Source organism: Solanum stenotomum, chromosome 3, assembly GCF_019186545.1.
Source record: "Solanum stenotomum isolate F172 chromosome 3, ASM1918654v1, whole genome shotgun sequence".
NCBI lineage: Eukaryota > Viridiplantae > Streptophyta > Magnoliopsida > Solanales > Solanaceae > Solanum > Solanum stenotomum.
In genome coordinates this window covers 59612879-59635161 of record NC_064284.1, presented here as the reverse complement: position 1 = coordinate 59635161, position 22283 = coordinate 59612879, and the positions used below count along the sequence as shown (strand labels likewise).

Here is a 22283-nt window from a genome sequence, read left to right as displayed (position 1 = left end):
CCTATACGGTGTGAAAGTAACAATACCATTGCACTGTGTGAAATTATAAATTTGTGTATAAAGCTTTAATTTGTGTATATAATGGTTTATATAATTGTATATTCAGAATATGTATAAAAATGAAAAACTAAATTCCATGTATGTTATATACATACATATTAGTGTTGTTGTGACATTATAAGTATATGAAATTGTTGACTGTTCATTGGAATTTGTAAGTTATATACATGTACCAATTAGTGTTGTTGTGAGTTGTATAAGTATATGACATTGTTGACTGTTTATTCGAATTTGTATATTTATACAGAGCAGGTTAGTCCTTTTTTTGGATATTTGATTATGTATATTTATATACAATAGGTATATGTATATGTCAATTATTTTAGATTTGTCAATTGTATATTTGTATAAAGCTTTAATTTGTGTATATAAATATTTGTATAAGTATATAATGGGAATATGTATATTACTGAAAAACTGAATTCGCTATAATTTGTATAAGTATATGTTTTGTTTGTTGTTGAGATTCTTAATCATATAAAGATATATGTATATATAATTTAATTTTTTATACAGAAATTCTAAAAATGACTTCATTAGCTGTGTACAACAAGTATCCTTATACAAATGCAAAAACTTATACATAAAACAATGCACAAAACTGTATCAAATGTATAAATGTTTATACTGTATATATATAGAAGTTATTGTGACACTACTAATACAATAACTATTAATATGATACATTATACAACCAATTTCAAATGTATGATTGTTTACCTTGTATGTATAGTTAAATAGTTCTATTTTATACATTTAACTTTAGATATTAACAAAGTGACTGTATAAAACTGTATAAACAAACAGATAGAAGAAATGAATCAACACAGAAAAATATAAAATCGTAACATATACAAAAATAATGATTATACAAATACCTCATCGTGCTCCAATGAGCCAGAAACAACTACTTCCTTTCTTTTTGCATTGTCATCTGTATAATTAATTGCTTTTCTTTTCTTTTTTTACTTGACCCAGCATCAAACTGATCTTTCTTACCTTCCTCTATAATTTTGATGTTGGATTGCTTCGATTTGCACTCATTTCCTCCAATCTGATTGGGTCATTTTTCAATTTGGATCTGATCTCTTGCATTGCGTTGGATTTGGACATTGAACCTGCAACCTCCCCAAAATCCTGAGTTAAACCCAAGGAAAACGATGGGTGTTCAACACTATTTTCGACATGCAAGGGTATACCTCTTGTGAATCTTTTAGAGGGAGACTGGGCATCCATTGTTTGAATGAAAACTCTGTATGGATTATGAACTGATGTGAAAAATATCTTGAAAAAATAGACAAAAATTTAAATTAATCGATTGAGAAAAGTTTTGGTGGTACCTGAAATTTTTTAAGGGATTTTGAAACCGTAATTGAGAACGTACTGGTGGAGATTTGAAATTTCAAACTGATTTTGGGGAGAAATTTGGGAGAAATTGAAGGAAATAAGAGATATAAACGAGAAGAAGAGATTGTATAAAAGGAATAACGTCAATTTTTTTTCTTACTTATACAAATCGGTGGGGCCCATTAATAGCAAATTGACCGAGACTTTGCTCCTTAAAGGAAATAAATGAAACGATAACTACTTTATTTATTTTACATTAATAGTTTGTCATTATGTACAATTAACCCATTAAGTTAACACTAACATTAAAAGCAAAGAAAGAGTTGTGAAGTGACTGTGTACACGTGTCTTACAAAAGGATGAATTGACAAAAGTAACCCCAGATTGACTATTAATTCCCAACAACAGACATGTTGACGGAGAGGCGGTAGCTTATTCTCCTTAGTGCTCGTGTTAGCACGGATTCAATATTATTTTTTTTGTTCTCATTTTATGTAATATAGGTAAAATTTAGAGAGTTAATTAAATTTTAATATAATTTTTAAATATTTTAAGTTGTTAACTATTGTATTTTATAGTTTTTACGTAATTTTTAAATAATATATGTTTTTTACCTTGTCCCAATATATGTATCACAAATAGAATTTCAAGAGTCATTATGTTGTTAATAATTGAGATTTGAGATTTACAATACTTTTTATGTAGTTTTCAAATTAAATAATATGTGTTACTTCTTTTGTCCCATTTTATGTGACACAAATAGATTAATTTTATGAATCAATCGAATTTTTTTATAAGCAATCAATTTTTTATATGTTTTTTAAAAAATATTTTAAGTTGTCAATTATCATGATTTATAGTATTTTTTGCGTATTTTTTAAATATATAAAAGAATTAAAAAATAAGACAAACAAATTAAAACGGAGAATTATATGTAAGTGTGGAACCACACATGAAGCAGGCATGTTGACCTTCACATGTGTGGTTATCCACACTTATATATAAGTAGTAGTTTATATGTTTTTTTTAAAATATTTTAAGTTGTCAATTATCATGATTTATAGTATTTTTTGCGTATTTTTTAAATATATAAAAGAATTAAAAAATAAAAAAACAAATTAAAACGGAGATTTTTTTTTTTTTGCAAATGTATATGTAAGTGTGGAACCACACAAGTGAAGCAGGTATGTTGACCTTCACCTGTGTGGTTATGCACACTTATATATAAGTAGTAGATATTATGTATTCAACTTGTATATTGTATCAAAGTGTGTATTGTTTGCATTAAATTGAATCGAAATCTTCTAATTGTTGTTTAGTTTAGTGTAAGCTTTTTATTTTAATAAAAGAATACAAAATACATTTGATTATTGACATATGATAAAGTAAAGAAATTAACTAGCTTTAAATAATATATACAATTTGTTATGACAGTAATATATCGTGTGCGAAAATTTATTATAATTATTAGGAAAAGATACTATAATATTGATATTAAACTGAAACTAATAATAATAATTAAACTATCACAAAATAATGTATCGTGGCGAGTCATTACTTTGAAAGTTAGTGGCGTAGTCAAAAATTTTACGAAAAGTGTCCAAGCATTGAGTAAGTAATTATTCTTTTTTTCCAAATGAGTGCACCAAAATTTTTAAAATCAAAATGTATAATAATTAGCTCTACTGAGTTCATATTTAATTTAATAGGAAGTGAATGAACGACACAAAAAAGAAGAGGGAAGAAAGTTTATCCTAGAAAGAAACCACTTTAGGCTTTAATATTTCAGGAGTTTTTGGCGACGGCGATAATAACAAGACACAAAGAAGGTAGAGCAGAATCAAACGAGAGTTTTAAAAAAAATAGTGGAACATTTTTGCTTTTTGATTTTGGCAAAGTTGTAAATTTTTTGTAAGTTTTACCTACAAAATTTAATGTAAAGTAAAAAGATATTCAAAAGATACCTCGGGTACGAATTTAATTGGCTATTGATATTTTTATTTTTTTAAGGAAAAATACATTTAAAAAAACCCCTTGAACTTGACAGGAAAACTTACTTTAGTACTTTAACTATACGGATGTTTATTTACCCCTTAATCTCACTTAAAGTGAATAAATACCCCCCTTAATGCTGATGTAACATAAAGAAAATAGTCAAGCGCATCTTTCCTTTTTATTAAAGAATTGGTCCCACTAATATATGTATTATATAATTAAAAAAGAAAAAAAAATCACCCAACCCGACTTTCATCTTCTCCAAACCCACCCACCCCCCAATCCCCTTTTTCTTCTTCTGCAAAACCCCCTAGCCCTTTTCACTTATTTTGAACCCCTTATCTCACCCCCTTTCTCCTTCTTCGAACACCCCCATTGTACCCTACCTCACCTGCATCTTAATCTTCATCTCTTTTTTTTTTTTTTCAGATCTACTAAAGAGAGAAAAATCATTAAACTTCGTTCTGATCAAACTTGAGATTTCTATCAAACAAAAGAACATTTCGTTAACACATTTTTTATGATTTCAAAAATTATGATTGTTGTATGTCATGAAAAAATAAGGGTTTTTGAAGATGGAATATTGGAAAGGATTTTTTTTTTTTTTTTTACTAAAGGGTTGAATTCATCTACATTTTTAGTTGATTTATTTGTCCTCAAATACCAAAGTTAGCAATAAATCGGTAAAAAATTCAATGTAGGTCCATATTTATTGCAATCTCACATCAATGGATATTGATAGAAAATGTATGAGAAATTTCTCAAAAGAAATTGGTGAAATTGTTAGAAGATATTGAGGTTGAAAATAGAGAAGTCATTAGTGAAAATTAATGATAATCAAGCAAGAACTGAGAGAAAACATTAATGGAGATGGAAGGTAGTGCATTCATTGGAGAGAGAAGGGAAAAAAAATTAAATTTTAAAAATTGATTTCTGACATGGGAGAGAGAAGAAGAAGGGAAGGAAAAAAAATAAATTTTAAAACTGATTTACAACATGGTTCTGACGTGGCAATGATGTGGTGTTGATATGACAATGACTTGGCGCGTGTGTAATACACTTGTCATTGTGAGATTGATTTTGTATTCTTAGGGTGGTATTTATTCACTTTAAATGAGATTAGGAGGGTAAATAAACATCCGTATAGTTAAAGTACTAAAGTAAGTTTTCCTACCAAGTTCAAGGGTTTTTTTTAATGTATTTTCCCTTTTTTTAAAAAAAAATTACGAGAAAATCAAATCTCTTGATCACTTACAAATTGCATAAAAGAAAATAATTATGATCTCTTACGTGCAAATAAAGATATCATATAAAAAGATCATAAAAAATATGGAATTGTTAATAAATAAAGGGAAAAGGGTCAAATATGCCCCTAAACTATTCGAAAAGGTCTAGATATACCCTTCGTTTAAAGTTTGGCTCACTCGTTCCCTCGCCGTCCAACTTTTCGTCTAGATATGCCCTTATGGGCGTTAGTTGGCATGCTGGACATATCCAACTCATTTTCCATTTCTTTAAATGCCACATGGAATTGTCATGTCATTTTGACAAGCCACATGACATTTATATGAAAATGGAAAGGGATCAATTATGCCCCTAAAAAATTTGGACCCATAAACACCTAATCCGACCCATAAATCAACCCCCCCTTTTAAATAAACTATCCGACCCGTTTTCAACAATTTTGTTTAATTTTTATTTTTTTCGGTAAATCCCAAAAATGAGTAATTGATTAATAAAAAATAGAAAAATATATGAAAAAAATATAAAATTAACTCAAAAAATTTACAAATAAATATAGTAACCTTAAATTCAACAATTTCAATATTTTTTTTAATTTTTATTTTTTTTCGATAAATCCCGAAAATGAGTAATTGATTAATAAAAAAATATGAAAAGTATGAAAAAAATATAAAATTAACGCCAAAAATTCAAAAATAAATATAGTAACCTTAAATTCAACAATTTCAACAATTTGTTTTATTTTTTTCGGCAAATTCAGAAAATGAGTAATTTATTAATAAAAAAAGGAAAAATATGAAAAAAATATATAAAATTTACGCCAAAAATTCACAAATAAATATAGTAACCTTAAATTCAACAATTTTTTTTAATTTTTTTTTTGGTAAATCTCGAAAATGAGTAATTGATTAATAAAAAATAGGAAAAATATATAAAATTAACGCCAAAAATTCACAAATAAATATAGTAACCTTAAATTCAACAATTTCAACAATTTTTTTAATTTTTTTTGATAAATCTCGAAAATGAGTAATTGATTAATAAAAAATAGGAAAAATATGAAAAATATATAAAATTAACGCCGAAAATTCACAAATAAATATAGTAACCTTAAATTCAACAACTTTTTAAATTCTATATTTTTTTCATATTTTTCTATTTTTTATTAATCAATTACTCATTTTCGGGATTTTACCTAAAAAAATAAAAATAATTTTTTTTGGTTGAAATTGTTGAATTTAAGGAGTAGGTCTTATACCCTGGCAAAGTATAGGACAGTTCTGGCAGCGTGGGCAAGACGTTGTATCATCATATAGCCCAGTGATGGTTGTCGGTTAGAGAAACTCCAACAGAGATATTTGTATTTTTATATATACTTGTATTTTCATATACAAACATAGTTTATATTGTATCCTTGCATACAAACTGAGTATATTGTATTCTTAACTACATTGAGTTGTTTTCTACTGTTTTAAAAGCTTTCCATATATTGCATCTCTTATTGTTGCTTTATATTGAGTTGAGTATCCAGAGTTGAGTACCCAGAGTCGAGTATCTTATTCTTGAGTTCAGTCTTATTTCACTGAGTTGAATATCTTATCTTTGAGTTGAGTATCTTATTCTTGAGTTGAGTTGAGTTTAGTTAAGTGAGTTGAGAAGAGTTAAGTATGTTTCATTTTTATCAAGTTCAAGCTTATGTTATGCTTTTAAATTCCCCTTACATGCTCGTACATTCTATGCACTGAGCCATTTGGCCTGCATCGTTTCATGAAGCAGATACAGGTATTCAGGGTCATCAACAGGTGCTTCGTTGATATCACATGCATGCAGTTCGAGTTAGCTATGGTAAGCCTCCTTGCTTCCGGAGGGTTCCACTTGTACTTTCAATTATATCAGTTGTTAGAATGTCGTGAGTCTCGTCCCGACTTCCATCTTTGTCATTTTGAGGTTTCATAGATAGACAATAGAGTTTCAGAAGTCTGTTCATTTATTTTGTTAAATATTTTAAAGACTTAAGTTGCCTATTTTATGGCAAGTTGAATAATTTATTTTTATTCAGAGTTTTTCATTTGAGTTAAAACTTTGTATTTCAGTTTCATGAATTTTTATTCAGTTTTAAGCTTTGTATGCTTGAGTTAGTCTTCCGCTTGTAGTCAGCCAGGATGGGGGTTCACTTGGGGACCAACAATGGTTCTTGAGTGCCGGCCACGTCCAGGGTGTAGGCTTGGGTCGTGACATCAATGAAGGAAAATACAAGAGGAGTAAAGTCACAAAGAGTAAATATGGTACATCAAGGCATAACAAAAAGACTTGCCCCAAGTTTGCTTATTAGAATTAACAATGATGTATTATTAATTTTTTTTCTTAATGTTTTCTTGCTTCTTGCAAAAATTTTGGGATTTTTTAAGAATGATAAATGTAATTTTATCCAACTTTGGTTACTCTTGATTAGTGTATTCTTATTATTAGTGATTAATTGGCATATCGTTGGTATTCACGTGTTTGATTGAAAGGCTGATATTAAATACCAACCTTAAATATTGAATAAGAACAACAACTACTTAGAGTAATTGAAACAAAAATTATTACACAATGTTCAAGTAAATATTTTGGTATAATGTTTGAGTAATACTAAAAAATGTTAATCAATAATAATGGTTGTTATAATGGCTAGCACGTACATATTTGGTGTACTTTTGGTGAAATAATCACAAAGATTGTTCAAATTAGGGATATATAGGGGCTGATATTTTGGTATTATGAACATTGAATACACAAACAAGAAGTTAAAGTGATGAGTTTGGTTTGAATTGAAACCAGAATTAATGCACACAATTTATAAAATTTTTTGATATAATAGTTGAGTAATACTAAAAAATGTTAATAATAATGGTTGTATGTCATAACCACCAAGTACACAATTTGAATACTTGTGGTGGAGTAAGCACAAATATTGATAAAAATGAGGAGGTATATATTGGTTGATATTCTGCATATAAAAACCAATGTAACAATAAACTAACGTAAAAAATTTGATTTGAAATCAAAATTAACCCACATTTTAAACGTAAATATAGATTGATATAATATTGGAGTAATACAAAAAAATGTGTCATAATAATGGTTGTATATAGTGACAAAAATGTTGGTATTATATACCAACAACATACATTCAATCTGTAGCAACTACTTAAGTTTGAAACAACAATGAACATAGATAATTGACGTAATAAAAACACATTTTCGTAATAATACTATGGTATATTACGAATCACATACATTGGTATTACAAACCAAACTTGCACTATAAATTTTTATTTACTCTTAATCTTTTAAAAATGGGGATTTCATCCTCGAAATCGTTGTCATGAGGATAATTTTCTTCAACCAAATATGAGGATAATAACAACACACTCGTTGATTTGATTAAAGATTTTATTGTTGTCTCTAATAACTGACGATTTTTTTTCAGTTGCTTCGTTTTCACTGACGGTATCAATAGCAATTTTCCTCTTTCCGTAATTTCAAAGTAATGCTCCATATCTCAAACGAAAATTTTCAGAATAAAAAACTGTCATTGATATGTTCATATCTTCTCGACACACATACTCATCAAATACACAAGTAAACAAACCACAATTGCTACAAAAATATGGAATAAGACTTTTTCGAGGAGTTCTATCCATAGAAATCAAAATATGAAATAGAAAAAATTAACAATGGTGAAAGGGATGGATGAAAGTGAAGAACTAAAAGTGAAATAATGGTGAAGATGATGGAAGAGAGAAGACTGAAAACTTTTAGCAAAATAAATTACATAGGAATATCTAATGTTTTGAATGAATAAAAATGTTGGGAAGATAAAAAAGTTTTACTTTGGTGTAAAGACTTTTACTTTTTGTGGATTGTATCAAAAAGGCATTAAAATAAAAGGTTTTAGTTTAGTGTAGAGAACTTTTACTTTTGTGGAGTGTATAAAAAAGGCAGAAAAATAAAAATATTATTGGATCGGCACAGTAACGTGTGACTTAAAAATAGTAGTTGGAGAGATAAAATATAGAAAAATTAAATGCCATAATTATCATCCCAAATTAGGCAAATAATCCCAAAAGAGGAGAGAAGAAAATCAAAAATCAAAAATTAAATTAAATTAAATCCGCAAAATTAATTATTTTGCTATGCTTGTAATTTTAAAACTATTTTTGTAATTAAATAGAAGTATGTGTATTTATTGTTAATTAAAGTCTTTAATAGTATATTATTGTAATTTTCACAAAATAATTGATATTGTGTTTACTAGAGTCTAATTCCTCATTCCCGTTAGCCCGCTAAAGCGGTCATACAAACACTATAGAAGCACTACCATAGCGGGATGCTTCTTGCTATGGCAAACTAACGTCAATTCGATCAATTTAAATTAAGCCAATTTTGTCATGTGCTTAATTTTTTAAAGAATTTGACACCGTATTTTTAGAATTTTGAAATTTCATACGAGATATCTTTGAGTAACGACAGTTCGGATCGTTACAGTTTATCTCAAATAACATATATAAATAGGACTTTGAAATACTTTTGAATGAATAGTTGCAAACTCATAGATAATCTTGTAACAAGAGGTGGAACTTTAAGCCTTGAAATATGTTCAAAGCCTGAAAAAGAAAAAAAAGACATGTCTCAAGTGTCATATTTTGATGTTGTCGGGAGTTCGATATACGTTTGATGTGTGCTCGCCTAGACATTTGTTATGTTATAGGTCTGGTTAGCAGGTATTAATCCAATTCTAGAGGAGATCATTGAAAAGTTGTAAAGAGAATATTTTGATGCTTGAAGAAAGTTGCATATCATTCATTATGCCATAGTGGATCTAATATATTCATAAGAGATTATACAAATTTCGATTGGGCAGCTGATCAGTGTGATAGAAAATCGACCTCCAATTATGCTTTCTTATTTAATGATGGCTCTATTTCATGAAAAGTAAGAAACAAACTTGCACAACTTTTTCAATCATGAAATTTGAATTCGTAGCTTGTGCATCTGCAGTACAAGAAGTTGTTTGGTTAAAGAGATTCTCTAAGCATTTGAATATTGCAAAGAATTTCAAGGGTCCCATAATTTTACATTGTGAGTCAACAGGCTATCACATACACGAAAGATTCTAAGTAAGTATCACAGTAAGACCAAACACGTTGATATTAAGTATAATTTTGTGAGAAACATAGTAGCAAGTGGAGAAATAAATTTACAATACATTCCTACACATTAAATGATAGTTGATCTTTTTACAAAAGACAATATCTAGAGACTTGTTTGAGAATCATGTAAAATCTCTAGATTTACTATAGGATATGATAATATTTTGTATTGTAAAATAACTTGATTGTTATAATATTCTCATAAATATAAGACTATTAAGTATAAATTCATATCTCATATGCATATAATAATATTTTAAAAATAAAACGTGTCGTACAAGTCACGAGATTGACTCTCTCACATGAACAATCACCTCTTACGTCTGGAAATATAAAGAGATGATTTTCACTACCATGTTATGGCTTATTTTATAAGCCAGATAAGAATCTCTCTAAGAAGATGAGTTTGAAGATCATTGAAGAGAGAAACTCAGGTTAAACATCTAGAGGTGTCTAAGGCCAAGATCTGTATGATGTTGAGCAATTGAAAGAATAAGACGCATGCACCAATATAAGGTGAAAACATCGTAGCACGTATTTCATATCATGTGTTCTAAGCAATCAATGGGTTAATGGAAGAATGATTCCATGCTTCTTCATTGTGTGAGACCTTGAAAAGTTACATTAACTTTTTGTTGGAATACCATTTAACCTTAAACTATTTCTTGAAGTTTCAATCAATGTTACTAATTTAACATATAACTAATAGCCATAAATGATTCGACAAAGCAGTGTGTCTAGGAAAGCAGTTGATTTGAAGCAGATAAATTTAAGTTAAAAGGAAAGATGAATTAAAATGAATAATTTAATTTGTATACACAAGTCAACTATTACACTAACCATAAAAGTGTAGAGTCTAATTTACAGACACACACAGTTTGGGTACTGTGAATAAGGATCAAAACTATTAAAGTAGTGAATAATGGTTGGGGTACTATGAGTAATAGTGTCTTATATTAGTAGTGAATTTTTTCCACATGTGATTGAATTTCTATGTAAGGCTTGTAAAACCTTCTAGGTAAGCTCTTAACGCTCACAAGTGGCATACACTATTTGTCATATGAATCGAGCGTCTAGTTGATAAAGTATTAGCTTGGGGGGTCTTGTCCATCGTATGTGGAATGAGAGATGTATATTTTTGGATCATGGATCACTCCAGAGGCGAATCTAGGATTTTTCGATTATGGGTGCACCAAGAAAAATGTATTAAGTGAGAATTGATTCGAACATGGGTGCACTAAGAAAAATATATTAAGTGGGGATTGATCCTCAGTCCTCAAAGTCAAAAGCTCAACATTTAACCATGTGGACCAACTAGACTTTTATAGTACGGATGCAAGAATATAATATTATACAAATGTTAGAAAATATATACATAAAATATCTAATTTTACGAAGAGATCACGGGTTCGGATGCCCTATTTTTTGCACCTAAATTCGCCACTGGTTCACTCATATGATCCGACACAATTTGATCCGGTTCGACCTGATATAGTTTCTAAAAAAAAGATAAACACAATTTTAAAAAAGGTGGAAACAATTATATGATAACTGTTAAACCGCAATATTCATTTTTTTTATATAGTGCTTCACCTTCAGGCAAAAGAGTGTGAAAATAAAAATCAGAAGTACAAAAAGTTAGAAACTTTATTTCTCGGAATTGACATCAAACAATCAAAGAAAGGACATTTAGTTTGTAACATTACACTCCATTTTTTAGAAAGACAAAGCTGATTTTGAACAATTTCAAGTTGATAGTAATTCACCATCTTCTGCTGCAGTTTAAGGTATACATATATTGTTGATTTGATTTTGCTCTGATAATCTAATAATTTCTAACAAATCGAACACACCTTATATTAGGGTCAGGGTCGGCTTGTAGGGGGAGTCCACTAAGAGCCTATTTGAATTGTCAATTGTCTTTTGACGTATGAATAATAGGTCAAAAGTCATAAGTTAGAAATTTAACTTATGACTTTTGACTTGTAATTTTTGTTATTTTAGCTTAAAAATAAGTGCTTATAAAAACCTTTTAATTTTACTCCAACATTATAAAATTGCTTTAAAATTATTTTAATATAAAAGCACCTAAAATAAATCAATCCAAACAGACTTTAAGGCCTATGTTTTACACCTCAATTTTCTCATAATAATATGTTTATATGTTAATCTTAAAAGAAACAAAAAATAATAATAAATATCATGGTATAGAAACTATAAAAAATTATAAGGAGAATTTTTCTTTTTTGGAAAGACCATTGTGAAAATGCTCGAGAGGGGGAATAACTTATTTAGCCTCTTAAACTTATCTCTGGATCTATTTTTTTGGATCATTTTATGTTTGATATTGGAATAAATTACTCATTCCTCCTTACAAGTAAATATCTTGTATATGTATTTTGTGTTTAAACTTTGACTCATTCAGTACTGTAAATGTCATAATCCAACTCATCGGACCGTGTGAGCACCTACTCTGACACCTAGATAGGAGAACTCTTTTCTCCAAACTGGAACATGGAATGTGGAAGTGAACAAAAATATAAACTAAACCTCATATTTAAATAAGGAAATACCCCACTTAGTTAAAAAAATATAACACTTTTGTCAAGAAATACATTGAACCCTCTCCAAGGAACTAGTCTAAACAGGTACAAGAACTTTTAAGAAATTACAAGGTTCAAAATAATAAGACACGACCTCCACCATAAAGAAAGAAAGGTAGAAGCTGGAGGAGATTATCTCCGTCATCACCTGAGATACATCACTGATCGTGCAACTAAACTATGCCAAGTGGCATAACAAGAGTAGTATCAGTACAAACAACACGTACTAATAGGTATCATTAGTCGACCCAAATTTACCACATAATGTCATGCAAATACTCAGAATACAATATAAGAATCACCCAACCCAATATGTAGCCACACAGTCTTACTATGATTCTAATAATCATGACCCATAGACCTTAAACCACTCACCTTTTCCCACTGCCAACTCCATTATCTAAGCCATTTCACCCTCAAATTCGATCAATACTTAACCCCTTTATCATTTAAAGACTCTTGATTTTCTATCCAGTACTACAACTTTGTTAACCTAACTATTACTCTCCCTCAAGATCTCACGCCAATACCCTGGTCCTTGACCAATTTATCAAATCACATGCGAGACTCTTACTAAACTACCTTGATCTATTCCTGTAATCAGATATGTCTCAGGCTATTCAGACTGGCAATACCACACAAGCTAGTGAATGAGCAAGGCTTCCGGTCAACATCACGACTTAACAACCACTCGAGACATACCCGAAATCATAAACATTCACCCAAAGCTAACTCTTCACACCTTTCAAGGTAATCCAGACTACTAAGGACCTCCAGACATTATCTACATTGTTTAATATGCCCTCCTGATCTACACAAGAACCCTCTCAACATTTAAACACAATTTACATCCATTCATGGAACAACATGTAACAATTACATTTCAATGAATTAAATCTGATTCACTTATGGAACCAACATACAATAGAGTAGTCAAACATGTACTAGGAGTGTTACCCAATGATAAGAATTAAATGGGCAATTGAAAGAAATAAGAAAATATATGTGATATTATCGAAATATAATCAAACTTATGAGAAAAAAAATGACTTTATAGTTTCACCTCTTAATTGAATTTGATCAGATAACAATAACCCAAACTCAACAAAAAATGAGAAAACCAAATTGAATCCACAAAGAATATAATTGGACAATTGATTAAGTTAGAAGAAGTTAACACAAACAATATAAGGAATCCACCCTAATCACTAAACTATAATTACTAACTATGAACTACACTAATTCTAGGCTTCACCTAGAAACTACAAGCTTCAAATCTCTCAAATATTCAATTCATCATAATCTTCATAATCTAATCTTCCAAAATGATAAAAACTAGTACTATTTATACTAATAACATAAAATAGACACTTCTTTGATAATTTTACCTTTAACGAGATAAAGGTCTTGTTTGGTTGCCTTCTTTTGTGAATTCTTAAATTTATGAGATGGTCATTTGCACACATGGTCACTTTCTTCTCTCTCTTCACTTTGATGGACCTTCAACACATTATATGTCTTTATTTGATGTCATCAAGCTCATCTAAAGCTTTCATATGATCTATGATATCCATGTCGTTTTCACCCATGCCAACCAATAATATCATGTACTAGATATGGTATCTGAGTCAACCGTTAATATGTACTAGACATGGTACCCAAGCCAACCAAAAGTTATCTCGTACTAGGCGTGGTACTCGAGTCAATCAATAATATGTACTAGGTGTGGTACCACAGTCAACCAAAAGATATCCTATACTAACCTTGGTACCCAAACTAACCAATAATCACACAAATACAATCACAATCACAATTGGACAGTTCTTCCCTCTTATAACCCATAACCCACCCGTTACCGCCCTTAGAATAACACATAACAACATCCGTAAGGTCCACATCATCAAATTAAGTATCGCAACATCCTAAACAACCGCGATCCACACATTCGATCATCCAAACTCCGTACCCGAAGGCCTATAAATGCAACCTCCCGACAATTCACATGGTATTATGTAGGGAAAGACATATTTAACTATCCAGTTAAGCCTAACCTACTTGGACACCAAATAACTGACGAAGAACTTTGAACACAAGCTTCTGGTTCCATGGGGTTGAATTCTGATTGACGTAAACCAAATGGGTTTGACCCTCCTTGAGCTAGAATTACTGCTCTCCCTTGTCCCCAAGTTTGAAGCAACTTTTGGAGGTTTTTTGGAATAATCCTTGTTTGCTTTTACCACTGTCCACTAAAGAGGCGGAGGAAAATTAAAAGAATTTGTGTTACCAAGTTTCTACCCTGCTGACCCCGCTAGCACGACTGATACATCGTTATAGCAGGGCCGTCATAGCGAGTATTTCCACTATGACAGGATGACGTCAACCCGGATCAATTTCAAATTTTGAAATTTGCGTCGTGTCACCTCGAATTTAAATTGGTGGTGTGTTTTAAAAATTCTTGAGATTCAGGTTTCTTTAAATAGCGATGGAACAAGTCGTTATAGTAAAAAGCTCAATTTGGACTCAATTCTAATCTCGTTTTACTGTTTTATCCTTAATACTCCCTATGTCCAATAATACTTGTTCACTATTGACTTTGCACATTTCTTATGAAACTATAAATAGAAGTGTAATTTTACTATATCACCCTTTGAATATACTCCCTCCGTTCTTTTTTATATGACATCCTTACTATAAATAGTTGGTCCATAATACTTGTCATTTTCATAAAATCAATGCATAAATTACAATATTTTTCTTATTTTTCCCTTATGAGTTATTATCCTTGAAAATATACATTTGACCAACATAGAAAAACAAAATAAATAATTCATGTTCATTGGTCAAATTAATTGATCAAAATGAATTAATTCATATACATTGATTGAAAACTTGACTTAAAATTTTTTAAATAAGGGTAGAATAATAAACTTGTATAGTTTCTTAATGCACGTAAAATCTAAAATGGTGACTATAGATAGGAACAGAGAGAGTAATACATATAATGTTTTGAAAAATGTGACATGGAAATGACTATAATTAATGTTAAGGGTAAATTAGAAATTAAGTGTAAAATTATCCATTAATTTCATAAAATTGACAAGTATTGTTGGACATTCCAAAATAATATAGTGGACAACTATCGTTAGATGGAGGGAATACTAATTAGTATTTATTTTTTAAATATTTCAATCTATAAGAATATTATAGTAAAATATTTATATTAATTTTAAAAAATGCTTTGTAAAATACTCCCTCTGTCCCTAATTACTTGTCCACTTTTGAATTGACACACCTATTAAGAAATCAATTAATGACATAGTGAGTTTACCATTTTACCCCTATTAATTATGAAGTGGATGAAAAGTTTTGCATTTTTCAAAGTAATTAGTCATTTAATTGAGGGTATAATAGGTAAAAAAGATTATCCTTTCTTTGTCAAAATGGACAAGTAATTAGAGATAACTATAAATGAAAAAGTGGACAAGTAATTAGGGACGGAGGAGTAAAATTTAAGGTGGACTAGTGAAAGATGCCATTAAACGTAGTTTATTTTGGGCAACTTTTTTTCGGTGACCGTAAAATTTTGAAAATTTTGTTGCGACTGCAGAAAAGGGACCGACAAGAGGAACTTTGGTCTGAAGTTTCTTCATCATCATTATTAATCCAAGATCCAACAACAAACTTTTACTCAAATCTCTTTCTCTTATTCCCTTTTCTAAAAAAATGGTTTCTTTTCAACTTTTATAGCTGATTTACTGAAATTCATATACAGAAATGAAATACCCAACAAGGGTTCTTGAGAACTTGTATTGTAGTAGCTGATTTTGTATGAAAATTTGATGATTAGTTGCTTAACTATTGCTTGGCTTTGCTTTTTGAGCTGACACGAACAAAACATATGTCGAGAGATTTTGTTCAATCCACTTCAAGGCTGTGTTCTGGTAAACTTTTGTTGTTGTTGTTGTTGTTGAATTTTTTGTAGAATTTTACTTTTTTCCTTCACCCCTTTTATTGAGAGACCAAATAATTTGCTAGACCCTACTCATTTTGTTGGAGTTTGTTTAGCTCATATTTTTAGAGGTTGGTTTCCCAATGGTGTTTATTGCGGATCTTGAGCTGACCCATTTGGATTTTGGGTTGGTCTCTTCTCAAAGATTTGTTTTCAGATGAAGGATAGTTGGTATAGTTATTCCCTATGTTGAGGGTCTATTGGTAACGGTCTCTTTATCTCTTCGAGGTATGGGTAAGGTCTTTGTACAATCTATACTCTCCAGATTTCATTTGTGTGATTACATTGGGTATGTTGTTGTTATTGGTGTTGTTATAGTTATTCCCTATGCTGAGCATCTAGCTAAAATTGCATCTCTTGTAGAGGTAGGGATAAGGTATGTGTACAATCTACCTTATCCCGACTCCACTTGTAGGATTACACGGGGTATGTTGTTGTTGTTGTAGTTATTCCCTATGTTGCTTGACTCTCCTAAAATGTGGCCACAGCCAGGTCGGATCCTCCAAAAATACACTATTTTTGCGTCTGTTGACATTTTTGAAGAACCCGAGCAACATAGGTTGATCAAAAGTGCTTACTGTAGAGTAGATGATATTCTTGGTTAGTGTAATCTTTACCGAAATGAAAAAGGAAGAAAGAAAAGTTGGTAAGTGTAATGTTCGAGAGATGAATTTAGTTTAGTCCAATCTGTAGAATTTGGGTTTAATTTTGGTGATGTTTCTCATCTGGTTATCGTTTGCTTGGACCAAAGCTGATTGAAATGTATAAACTTGGAGGCTATTTATGCTTCAGTGTCGGATAGACCAATTCTCCTAAATTTAAAGGGTCCATTTTGGTCAAAGCTGGATGGTTAAACTTGAACATTATGTCATAAATGTCTCATCAAATGACTTCTTAGACTTTAGGACTCTCGAATCACTTCACACATTTTTTTTTCCTGTTATCTTTCTTGTTCATATAAGTTATGCAATTTCAAATATTGATAAACTAGTCACAAGATATATGTTTGTATGCAGATGTGTCCATACATCCGTGAGCATATGCTTCTTGTCTCAATTATGCTCCACATATATCTTCTTGTAGTTGTGAATTTAGCTTGAATTTCCATAGCTTTTCAAGATAGCAATGATACAAAATGAGGGTCAAGAACAAATTCAAGGAATCATTCATTTTACATTGCAATGCAGGGGGCAGATTGTTTCCACTTGTTGTAGGGTGCCTTCTTTTCCTTCACCTTTTCTCCTTTGTTCATCAAAGAAACGCGCAAAGTGGGGAGACTCACTTAAGTACAGACCAGCGCACACAGTTTAGCATACTTGAAAAGGTCGAGGAGGAGAATATACAGCTTCCACAGCCCAGGAAGCGATCCACACGTGCTGCCAAACGGAAGCCTAAACGGCCAACCACCTTCATTGATGAATTCCTCGACGAGTCTTCCCAGCTAAGGAATGTGTTTTTCCCTGATCAGAGGACTGCTGTGGATTCTAGGAAGGATAACGGGAATGATACCTACTATTACCACCCAGGAAGAATATGGTTAGATACAGAGGGAAACCCGATACAGGCTCATGGGGGAGGCATTCTTTACGATTCGAGGACAAAAATGTATTATTGGTATGGAGAGTATAAAGATGGCCCCACTTATCATGCTCACAAAAAAGGAGCTGCAAGGGTAAGTTTTGGACTTTGATGCATGGGTTACAGGTTAATAACTTTTTTATGTAACGCCATCGCTGTGTTGTCTAGAACGTCTTGTCTACATCTTGTAGTCTAGGCAATTCTCCTCCCCTCTCGTCTGTCATATACAATGTGCTTGAATAAAAGATACTTAAAATGGAAAAATGAAAAGAGACCTTATGCCCGTCCAAGAACACTCTAAAACAAATACTGTGTGACATCTTGCTTGTGTTCTCCTTTAGACAGTAAAGAACCGAACTTAGTCACCTGTGAAGCCTTGTCTGTGCTAAAACACTCGTGGTCCTTTTCTCCATTCCATTGGTTATGCATATGGATTCTTTGCGACTACCTTTCCTCCATTCTATAAGTTAACCATCCATTTGTGTCTTTTATGAAATTAGGACAATTATTTTTTTTTTTGATGACAAGGGAAACCCGCAGCCGCTACCCTTTGGGTGCGCACAGGGTAAAACCCCCGCTCCTATGCAATAGCTCGCAAACCACATAGGAGAGGTAACCTGCACTAGGTAAGCCCGGTGCGACGAGCTCGACCCAGAAGGCAAACCCCTTGCTTTCGCTGGCAAGGGGTTTCGAACTTGAGACCTCCAACATGGAAGTCCCAAGCCCAAACCACTGGGCCACCCCGAAGGGTATGAAATTAGGACAATTATGCAGCAACAAATACTATCTTTGTTTCTTTTTCGTTTGTGTGTGGATAAAATCATCATCTATTGGTCCTCTCAATTCTGCAATTCTATTGTTTGCCCAACACTGCTTAGTTGATTCCATCAGTGATGAACTTACATCATGAAAGCTGTTCAATTGACGCGCCAATGTGGCCTTGTATGCTCAATGTGGGGTTGTTATAGAGAATGATAGTGCTGTGTGAAAAACAAAATCCATTTGCCCCACAAAAATTGACAATAAATTAATTAGGAAGGAAAAAGTAATTCAAAAAAAGGAAGAAAAGAATGATAACAGAGAAGGTATGAAGAAACATTGATGCATCTAGGATCCGCGGTCTACGATTTTGGTATTCTAATTGGATAGAATGATAGATGGTGCAAGCATGAAGAGACGAGGTAAAAATGACTGATGGAGTGATGAGTAGGAAGTGTGTGTCTAGAATCCCATGGTCTATGATTTCAGTATCTTGATCTTATAAATCATCAGAGAAATGGAGATTATTTTCTGTCTTGATCTCTGAATTTTAAAATTGAATGTTGTTCCATTCCCGTTTAAATGCTGAAATTTAAGAGATGTAACATTTGGATTTGGAAGATAAAATATATTGCCTCTTTTCCTCATTGATTAATTTATCTAATAAATTCTTGAGTTGTAACTTGATTATGGTAGGAGGCATATTTTCTCTCAAATTCCCCCCTAATTGCTTCTTTTCTACAATTATAATGTGGCTATATTGAGGAAAAACAGTACGGAAGTTTATAGTCATGGGGAGGCATTCTGTACAGCACTTTATAGTCAGAAGAAAGGAACACATACTAGTTTTGTGCTTAGTTTCTGGCTGCTGTTCCTTTTTTCATGGTTATTTTTAATAATGGTATAAAGTATTATCTCATTTTTCATGCTAAAATGAGATTACTTTCTAATCCAAGTGCTAGTCTTTCTTGTTGTACCGGTTGGTAAGTTAGGAATTGTTGGAAGGCAGGATATGAGCACTGGAAGTTGACTCTTGGAATCTCAGACATTGTAGAGATTTAGTCTGTAGGCAAATGTGACATTACATTGAAGTGACCTAGATGTTGCTAATGTTGATTGTTTCCTCAGTCCCTAATTTATGTGGCACCATTTAACTTGTCACAAAGTGCAAGCAAGATAGAGATACTTTTGAAATTTGTCGTCTGAAACACTCCTTGACCATTTGTGTGGCTATAGATCATTTCGTTAAAGGTAAAAGGAAAATTTTGAAGACAAATCAAATAAAAAAAAAAGGAAAATTTTGAAGTTAAATTACTGTCAATTATAGAAAGGTGACATTCGTTTTGAGACGGACTAGAAAGGAAAGTGTGTCGCATAAATTTGGAACAGAGAGAGTATTAGACTGGATTTTGCTGTTTGATGTAGACGAAAGTTTTGCATATGGCATTAAGTGCTTTGGTGAAATGATGACAATGTATCTCATGTTCGTAGAGCCCATTAAACAAATTCTTCATATCATTGTCCTCAAATACTGTTAAATCAGGTTGGAATCTGGGAATTTCGTTAGTTCCTTCACAGCTCATCTCTTATTGATTACTCAACATTGGTGCTCTTATAAGCTGTTTGACGAAGGCCAAATATTTTTTCTTGGTTGGCATTCAGTTGTGCTTTAAGGTTTTCAGCTTTTCATTTCCATGCTTTTTTCCTTGCAGGTTGATGTCATTGGTGTCAGTTGCTATTCGTCTAAAGATTTGTGGACTTGGAAAAATGAAGGCATTGTTTTAGCAGCTGAAGAAAAAAACGAGACACATGATTTATACAAATTGAATGTGCTAGAGAGGCCAAAAGTAATTCACAATGAGAAGACAGGTAAGTACGTAATGTGGATGCATATCGACGATGCCAATTACACCAAAGCTTCTGTGGGTGTTGCCATTAGTGAGTTACCCACTGGCCCCTTCAATTATTTGTATAGCAAGCGGCCTCATGGATATGATAGCAGGGACATGACACTGTTCAAAGACGATGACGGTGTAGCGTATCTGATTTACTCATCGGAACACAACAAGGACCTTCATATTGGTCCACTTAACGAAGAGTATATAGATGTGACAGAGAGCATGAGAAAGATTCTTATCGGACAACACAGGGAAGCACCTGCTCTATTTAAGCACCAGGGAACATATTACATGATCACATCTGGCTGCACTAGTTGGTCTCCAAATGAGGCCCTTGTTCATGCATCCGAATCAATTATGGGGCCGTGGGAGACCATTGGAAACCCATGCATTGGCGGGAACAAGATTTTTCGACTAACTACTTTCTTTGCTCAGGGTACATTTGTGGTTCCTTTATATGGGGTACCTGGTCTCTTTATCTTCATGGCAGATAGGTGGAATCCGGCTGACTTGAAGGATTCGAGGTATGTGTGGCTACCATTGACAGTGGGTAGACCTTTAGATCATCGTCCCGAGTACAGTTTCGGGGTCCCTTTGTGGTCTAAAGTGTCTATATATTGGCATAAAAAATGGAGACTTCCTTATAGGTAACAGTGAAAAATGTAAATAGGGGTTTTAAAACTCTGATTTTTTTTTGTAAAACATATTCTTCTCTCTGTTGTTTTTGAGTATTCATTCACAGCATGTGTTAAAGTTATTACCATTGATTTAAAAGAGGATCGGTGTAAATTTGTAGAGTTCATATATATACTGCGTTTCTTGATTTTAACTATCTTGTCAAACTATATTCATTCTAACTATCTTGTTATATATATTTTTTCAAATGGACAGATTTTATATGGTGTTCAACCACAAATTCTATCTACAGTATTTTATTTTATTTATTCTGTTATATTATTCACAAGTTTTAAAGAATGAGTGAATCTTACATCCATAATATTAGAAACCAATTGTACCCAAAGGTAGCGGCTGTGGGTTTTCTTTGTTATCAAAAAATTTATTTAAAAAACCAATTGAAGTTGGGATAAATTTATTTGTTAAGTAGTAAACCAATGGATTAAAACATTGATAAACAAATGAAACCAAATTATAGCCACTTTTGGATAGCTAATCAAATTTTAGTACCATCTCACTATTCAAGATTTAGACCTTTTTTTTAATGCAGAAAATTTTTTGAACAAAAATATTCTTATCTAAAACATGAAAATATTTGTGTCGAAGTTTGAAATTTTTACAAGTGAATTTAGCTCAAAATTCCCCTACAAATGAAACCCTATCACCGTATATCGGAGTTTCGACTTGATTTTTAAAATTTTTTTCTACTATATGCTTATTGAACTCCAGAAATTAATAAACGTAAAAGGTTAGACCTCATGTCATGACATTATTGAACTTATAAGAAATATCACGAGTGAAATAATAATTTTCACATATTTTTATATTTTATTATTTCACTCAAGATACTTCTTTCAAATTCACACTAAATTCCCAGAGTTTCAAACCCCAATCTTTTTAAATGGGCCGAGTCCAATAATGG

At 31.6% G+C, this 22283-nt stretch overlaps 2 protein-coding genes across 3 annotated transcripts in view; one reads left to right on the top strand and one right to left on the bottom strand.

The window, feature by feature from the left end:
- LOC125859849 (uncharacterized) overlaps positions 1 to 22283 on the bottom strand; it is a 662179-nt gene that overhangs the window by 317531 nt on the left and 322365 nt on the right. The gene's annotated exons all lie outside the window — the stretch shown is intronic.
- LOC125859845 (uncharacterized) lies at positions 16062 to 21525 on the top strand. 2 transcript variants are annotated; one of them, XM_049539680.1, is made up of 3 exons: positions 16062 to 16383; positions 17562 to 18123; positions 20501 to 21525. In XM_049539680.1, the coding sequence occupies exons 2-3, from the start codon at positions 17587 to 17589 to the stop codon at positions 21335 to 21337; spliced, it is 1374 nt and encodes a 457-aa protein (XP_049395637.1). In that variant the 5' UTR covers positions 16062 to 16383; positions 17562 to 17586; the 3' UTR covers positions 21338 to 21525. The 2 variants fall into 2 exon arrangements, with proteins under 2 accessions (XP_049395637.1, XP_049395638.1); XM_049539681.1 differs by having other exon boundaries at positions 16063 to 16383; positions 17639 to 18123.